Raw genomic sequence first — 7,882 nt, 5'->3', positions numbered from 1 at the left:
AGTCTTAGTACGCACACTCTCTTTTTGGGTAGTCGTCCTTCCATGCCAAGCCACGATGAGTCTGGTTTAGTCTGAACTCAGGCAGGGCACGCTCGTTTGCTGTTAGGTCCGAAAATAGCGCCGGACGAGGGCGCTGCTACAGCAGGGGCAAGAGGAGATTCGTCGGGCGGATTGGGGTCGTTTTGATTGACACTCGCGCCTCCCCTGAATGATCGGTGCGGCCCTAACACAAAAAACTAGATTTGATTGACAATGTTTCTCTGTAAATTTATTTGGCTGATAGGCTAATTTATGTAGCCAAGTCACGATGACTTCTTCTTCTACTCCCTTCCTAAAAGATAGAGGAAACAGATTTTCATAAATTTCACTTAAGATAAAAGCTCTTTTCAACATTAGAAACAATCAAATTTTCGACCTCTCGCATTATCATAACGAAAAGAAAAAAGATGATTTTTGATCATTTTCCTTATTTATGTCTTACAATATATTTTTTCTTCATTGAGTGTTTACGTTATTTATGTGTCATCTCTACATACTCGAGGTGTTCATAATTTTCAAAAGCTAATCCATTCTTCTTTCTGTACTTGTTCAGTACACTAAAAATAGTTGTTCATTTAAAAAATTTAAAAATAATTTACTACTTTATACCTATTCTACCCTTATCAAATAATACCCATTTTCCAACATTTAAAATTTTAAGACTTAACTAACTGTAATTTAGTAAAATTTCTTTTATTTATTATTTTCTAAAAGATGTACAAATCAAATATATACAAGTTAAATTGAAGGAAAGAATTCATAAAAAGATATAGTGTAGTAATTAATTTTCTTTTAAAATTTTAAAATAATAGTACCTAAATAATCTGACATAATTATCTTTAGAACCAAGGTACATAGTTTATGAGAAAGTACTTAATTCATAAGCTTGGACTAGGTTTAGTACTTTGCAGTAAGTGGACACATCAATCCGTACACGCCAGTTCCAAGTTAATCACAACCGTTCATCTCCCTTCTCGTAGCACTAAGTCCGTGACCCGTCTAGGTAAACGGGTCAACTACTACTGTAACCGAAACAAAATGCACGAACTCCAATATTTTTTATTTTCACAACAGATAAATTATTAAGCTCTCCGTCCGCCTGAACTGAAAAAAAAAAAAAAAAACTCGGATCACTAGTCGCCACAGCTAAAAAGGTCAGCTCAAACTACTGTATTTTAAGCTCAATTTTCCTCGAAATTCGTGCATTTTCAACACAAAATTCGTAACGGTAGTGTTCAAGCCAGCTGGGGATTATGTGAATTTGCAGTTGAACATTCGCGAATTTTGTGAAATTAGTTTTATGTTCAATTTAGAACTAATTAATTCTACATTCTAATTTTAAGTGAAATTAGTTTTATGTTCAATTTTCCTTGAAATTCGTGCAGTTTTCAACACAAAATTGATGAACCGTGGTGTTCGAGTCAGCTTTTGCGCACCCCGGGGATTATGTGAATTTACAGTTGAACATTCGTGAATTTAGTGAAATTAGTTTTATGTTCAATTTAGAACTACTTCATTCTACTTTTTAATTTTAAGTGAAATTAGTTTTTGTGCTCAATTTTCTTCGAAATTCGTGCAGTTTTCAACGCAAAATTGATAACCGTGATGTTCTGTTCGAGCCAGCTGGGGATTATGTGAATTTGCTGTTGAACATTGGTGAATTTAATGAAATTAGTTTTATGTTCAATTTAGAACTACTTAATTCTAAATTTTAATTTTAAGTGAAATTAGTTTTATGTTCAATTTTCCTCGAAATTCCTGCATTTTCCAGCACAAAATTGATACAGTGGTGTTCGAGCTAGCTTTCACGCTCCGAGGATTATGTGAATTTGCTGTTGAACATTGGTGAATTTAGTACTATTACTTAATTCTACCGTTTAATTTTAAGTGAAATTAGTGTATTTTCAATTTTCCTCGGAATTCGTGCATTTTTCATTATGTGAATTTGTTGTTGAACATTGGTGAATTTAGTACTGCGGTGTTGAACATTGGTGAATTTTGTTGAAATGTTAGTTGGTTGAAATTGATTTGGACTAGAATGATTAGTTCATGCAATCACTCCTAGGGTGTGTTCAATATGAAGGAAAATGTTTTATAGAAAAGCAAGTGACATTCTTGTGTTCGATAAAAAAGAAAAAAAGAAAAGGGTAGCCCGGTGCACTGTGCTCGCAGCGGGAAAGAACCCAACCCCAAGGGTCTATTGTATGCAGCCGCACCTTACATTTCTGCAAGGGATTGTGTTTGATACATGAGTAAAAAAATATTATTTTAAAAGAATTTGTATATAACCTTAGATGAGGTGTATTAGAGGGTGGAATGACACAATTAACATAGAATGCCACTTATGGAGCTTATTTTCCTACTTCCACTAGGGAATTCATTTTCGTAATTTTAAGGAATTTATTTTCCTATAGAAAATGTTTTCCAAAATTTTTGATCAACCAAATATGAGAAAATTGGAAAACTTCTTTTGCAAAATGTTTTCCTCCATACCGAACACATTCCTAATGGAGATATAAATATGCACTAGGTTGCACAAAAAAATGGTTCTGGGTATGGAAATAATGAAAAGATGACTGCACCAACTTGATATTTTTGTAGTATTGCAATCGAAAAGCTTTAGGATTTTCCAGTGAAGATTTAGTCAAAACTTGATAAAGTTTCTCTTTTTGAGGAAGGTAACAATTGTATTGATGATAAAGATTAACATCCCCAAAATGGTGCTAAATTGAGATCTTTACAAACAGCAAAAGGGGGTACAGCAGTGCCTGTTTTGAAAAATCTATATTCTTACTCCACGTATTCTGGTTACACCAAAAAATGAACATACTAAGTACTTTCTCTGCGACTAGTATTTGTTTTTTTTAATTGACTTGTACGAGGTGATAGTCTCATAATCGGTTCTCAGTGGGGAGTTACGCTTATCAAGTGTTTGGCCTGCAACTTCATTGCATGTTACCACTTCTCAGACTCTGTTTCCCAATTGGTAAAACATAAAAAGAAAAACTGGCCAGACCTTTTCCAATTTGCGTTATGAATCTTGGCTGCAAGTGTTTGCTTCGAGTACAACAAGGACTACGCCTCAAGCCTAAGAAAGTTGGGGTTCACTATATGATCCTCAATCTTTGCTTTGAAGTTTGAACGACTCAGTAATTTTTTTCGTGCAGATGTTTGCTGATTCTCTATCTGTATTTTAATTAAGTGAAATTACTTTCCATGCTGCAACAGGCTCAAGGAAAGCACTGTTTTTTGCGTTTGCTGCGGCACATAAGAGACAATTCTCTAGCGTTGGCCCCTCCATTTTCACATTAAAATGGTATACATATGAAAATTTAATATGTATGGTGCTATTCCACTGCTGCATTCTTGATTATTCTTTGTTTTATTCCAGTGTGAATATTCAGATAGTGAAAATTCTTCGAAGCCCGAAGGTGTGAGTGGAATCATGCCTAAAGTTGAAGATCCATATGGTGACTTTCCATCTCTATACACGTATACAATGCCTATGGGGGTAAGGCAAAATGCATTTAGCTGAGTTTTCAACACCTTGGTAATATTGTTTACCTTCAGGTGGTAGCATTGATATTCACCAATCATCTGTAGGACAATATTGCGAGCTCATCAGGTACCAATGTGAGGTCATCTCTTCTGAGCATGGGTTTTAAGGAATCACTTGTTGATAAAGCAATTGAGGAAAATGGTATGTAGTGGGCAACTAACTTCTGTTTAATCGATTGCTGTTACTACATTGAATAATTTTAGAAGGGTATATTTTCTTTTCAATATAGGTGAAGACAACATTGACTTGTTACTGGAGATTCTTTTTGCAAATTCTGTAAGTAACTATTTCTAATGTATGATACTTCTGGTTCTTCTGTGATGCTGCTCATTTCTTAGCTGAAATAATTTGTTGATGCAAAGTGCTATTCCTCTGTCTAACTGTCTAGCACCCTCAAGACTTTTTAACTTCAGGCAACTTAAAACTTCTTATCACAAGTTCTCTTTTTGGTGTTTATTTCCCGAGAAAAGAGTGAACGATACCTTAATCTACCTAGAAGTTAGACGAATAAAACTACTACTTTTTGGGTCCTCATTGTCTAGTTAGGTAGCTACTAACTGCCCTCTACAGATATTTGCTTGTGGTAATTTGGCAAAATGTCAGCAATATTTTCTGAGCCTTAGGTTATCTACTATGCAATTGTTTTCCAGATAACAAACAACAAAAATGGAGTATGTTGGTCTATCTCCCTAATCGAATGTGTACTTTTCCCTTTTGGTTTGTCCCAAAATGATGTCCAGTCATTAATAGGTCAAGACACATATATACATTAAAAATTACAAGGGGCCCACTTTTGGTCTTCTCAATACAATTTTCCTCAGTTCTCTTAAAAATTATTTATATGAGCCCAAATTATTTATACTAACATTTGTATCACTAAGACTTGTCTGTTTATATCCTTCCTTTACCCTGTATTTACCTTTGTTGTGCCCATGCCACCATAAATAGTCCTCACCGGCCTGTGTTCCTTGAAAACTCTCCAGTAGCTTGTAAAGTTCGATTATTCTAGGAATTTCCCGGTCATTTAGATTTCTTCTCAGGACCAAATTCCATCCTTGTTGTGACCACATATCAGCAATTGTGTTTTGTTGATGTTGAGCCAAAACAATGATGTCAGGAAAGAGATCTTTGAGGCTCTCAGCACCCATCCATTTGTCAGCCCAAAAAATAGTTTTTCTACCATTTAGAACCTTGACAGTTGACTGATTATTGATGAAAGGCCCAGTATTTACCTTTGTTGTGCCCATGCCACCATAAATAACCTTCACCGGCCTGTGTTCCTTGAAAACTCTCCAGTAGCTTGTAAAGTTCGATTATTCTAGGAATTTCCCAGGACCAAATTCCATCCTTGTTGCGACCACATATCAGCAATTGTGTTTTGTTGATGTTGAGCCAAAACAAAGATGTCAGGAAAGAGATCTTTGAGGCTCTCAGCACCCATCCATTTGTCAGCCCAAAAATAGTTTTTCTATCATTTAGAACCTTGACAGTTGGCTGATTATTGATGAAAGGCCAGAAGATTCTGATTGACTTCCAAAGGCTAACACCATATAGAGATTCAAACTTAGCTTTGGTCCTGCTATTTTCTATAATTTCTATGCTTTCAGGCTCTTTGCTTTTGGTATTTAGTTAGTTTGTGATATTATTCCATTTGAATTGTCTGATGACGAATAATCTAACTTATAGCTAAAATCATCTATGTTCACATATTTTTTTGCTGCCAATAATGGCACATTTGGGTCCTCCTAGAGGGCCTCTGTACATTTTCTTTTCATATTTTCATAGGACAGCTTCTGCTTCACATGGTTGTTTGATTTTCTTCAGTTTTCCTCTATTCAAGTTTCTTGTTCTTTAGGTTTGACATTAGAAACAAAAGGTAGTAAATTTGATTTGTTCAATGAAAATATAGCTTCACTTCACAAATTGTGCTAATCGTGGATGCAAAACATTCTGCCACTCAGTTCTTGATTTGCCTCAGAATAACCTGAATTATTTGTGGTTGGTGTGTTTAATAGGATCCTCCTAGAGCAGAATCATCAGATTCTCTGGATGACTTGTTCCGTGATGACGATGACATAAGCAGCTCTGCCAAGTATGACGGAGAAGTGCATATAAAAGAGGTAAAACATTATGGTTTCTACGTGGTGTGAGTTATGTGCTTCCGTAAATGTTTTTACTTACCTATTGAAATGTATAGTAGTTTGTAGTAACTTACGACATATTCGTTGTTGAACTGTTATGATGCTAATATGCGTAATACTCAATATGGTTTCTTAAGATAATACATTTTATAGCTTTTCTGATAATGACTAACTCCTTTATCCTTGTATTCTCCAAGCTTCATACTTTAGTCAATAATAATGCTTTCTGGTTACTGCATTTGAAAATGTGTATTGCATATGCATACCTATATTGAATTGATACTGCTTAACATTCCTGTTTATAGTTGTATGAAAAATTGCTGTCAGTAGCTCATGATTGGCAAACGTCTGATTAGCTGTAATTTCCACTACATGTTTGAACTAAAGTGGTGGATAATTAGATTGAAGGAATCATCTGAAAGTCTGAAGCACTTGTAGTATTTATAAGAGGGAACTAAAACTGTCTAGACTTATAAGGGATGGTAGAAAGGCCTCCGTGGTTTTGCCATAACTTTTCTAAAGAAGCATTGGTCTATAAGTGGTCCCTCAAGAATGTAAATAAGAATACTGGTTAGTTCAAGTGGCAAAGGTTGAGGGACTTGTGACTTAGGCCTCTGGTTTGAGCCCGCGCTATCCGAACTTAAGTGGAGAAGGGTAGTGGGATTATTCCCGATTTTCAAAGGCTGTGGTCCCAGACAGATTTCTCAGTCATAAAATAATGTACATAAGAATACATGACCAAGTCCCTGAAACATTTTTTTGGTGAACTTTTCTGAGAGCAATGAAAGTTCTCTATCCTTTCTGTAGCAGCAATTTTAAAAGGAGGAGTTGTTTCTCTCATTCTGTTGGCTAAGCTTGGGATAATATTTTGCCCATTATTTCTCGAACTGCGATGATTTTCTTTCCGTCAGACTTTGACTCATAATGGTGTTAGACTATCACCTACTTTCTCTTTGGGAAGTCAGAGTATTACCTACTGATAAGTATATATGCCAGTAAAAAATTTCTCTCTTTATGTTTGTCCACCTTATAGTGATCTGTTGTTGATCTATGGACAAATTTGCCGATGTACTTAGTCTTTCAAGTATCCCTCTTTTGTCATGGCATATTTATCGGTTGATGAACCTTTTGATTGAAGCAATATGTTAGGTGTGCGTGATGTTTCCCTTCTCTTGTCCATTAGCTTCTGTAATAAAAATCTCACAACTCCATGTTATAAAAATCACTCCATCCCATATCTTGCTATATTTTGCCATTTCAACATTTAGGAGTGATTGTCAAAGTTGTTGGCATGTGACCAGGAGGTCACGGGTTAAAGCCTTGGAAACAACCTCTGCCAGAAATGCAAGGTAAGACTACATACGATAGACCCTTGTGGTCAGGCCCTTCCCCGGACCCTGCGCATAGCGGAAGCTTTAGTGCACTGGGCTGCCTCCTTAATACTTAGGAGGTATGTTATTTTATTGAGATCTATGGTTTGGAAGTGTCTAAGAAGATGTTAAGTTGAATAATGCCTTCATGATTTTTTTGTTATATGTTATCAACGTAAACAACCAATAATTTGTGTTTGCCATTGTGAGGTATCTCCTAAATACGGAGTGGTCAGCTTCACTCTGAAGGGTGCCAAATTGCTGGACAACCATGCCAAAATGGCCAAACTATACCTTTGCTTGAGACCATACAGATAACGGCATAGCCTTAGTCTGACACACAACCCACACACCCCTGAGTTCAAAGCTTGGAGGTTGCTCCATGTAGATCTCTCACCGAGTTCACCATGAAGAAAACTATTTTTGACATCCAACTAATAAAGGGGGCTAATGAAAAATGGCTTCCTTGGAGATGAAGAGGCAAGATAGATGCAATATTTGCTATGGATAGGTCATTTTAATCATTTTTTGTAGATCAGGGAAAAAGTTCCATTATCAGAGATGGAAATAAGGGACAATCTGAATCCAGCCTAAGGAAAAAAACACTTCATTACAAGAGGTGATTCACTCCAGTGAAAGAAGCAATGAAAGAAAAGTTTATTTCCTTATTCAAAACCATTTCTTTGAATGAAGTCCGAAAGAAGCTCTAAAGAATAAAGAGTATGGTAATATTAGGTGGTTGCTCTTGCTGAGCGTGGCACTAAAAGCCTTAT

The 7,882-nt window shown here is 35.9% G+C and overlaps 1 protein-coding gene across 5 annotated transcripts in view; it reads left to right on the top strand.

Moving 5' to 3' along the window:
- The first annotated feature begins 902 nt into the window (after positions 1-902).
- LOC107871229 (probable inactive DNA (cytosine-5)-methyltransferase DRM3) overlaps positions 903-7,882 on the top strand; it is a 15,201-nt gene continuing 8,221 nt past the window's right edge. The window contains exons 1-8 of one of the 5 annotated variants that reach the window (XM_047412706.1): positions 1,026-1,193; positions 1,425-1,487; positions 1,619-1,695; positions 3,268-3,355; positions 3,431-3,550; positions 3,643-3,739; positions 3,828-3,874; positions 5,614-5,718. In XM_047412706.1, the coding sequence (XP_047268662.1) occupies positions 3,353-3,355; positions 3,431-3,550; positions 3,643-3,739; positions 3,828-3,874; positions 5,614-5,718 (372 nt within the window). In that variant the 5' untranslated portion in view covers positions 1,026-1,193; positions 1,425-1,487; positions 1,619-1,695; positions 3,268-3,352. Of the gene's footprint in view, positions 1,194-1,424; positions 1,499-1,618; positions 1,696-1,810; positions 1,885-3,267; positions 3,356-3,430; positions 3,551-3,642; positions 3,740-3,827; positions 3,875-5,613; positions 5,719-7,882 lie in introns of those variants that run through there. The other 4 variants (XM_016718093.2, XM_016718094.2, XM_047412707.1 and 1 more) reach the window with 4 other exon arrangements.

This window comes from Capsicum annuum, chromosome 5 (assembly GCF_002878395.1).
Source record: "Capsicum annuum cultivar UCD-10X-F1 chromosome 5, UCD10Xv1.1, whole genome shotgun sequence".
Taxonomy (NCBI): Eukaryota; Viridiplantae; Streptophyta; class Magnoliopsida; order Solanales; family Solanaceae; genus Capsicum; species Capsicum annuum.
Note: the sequence above shows the minus strand (reverse complement) of the source record. Positions and strands in the feature narration are given on the sequence as shown.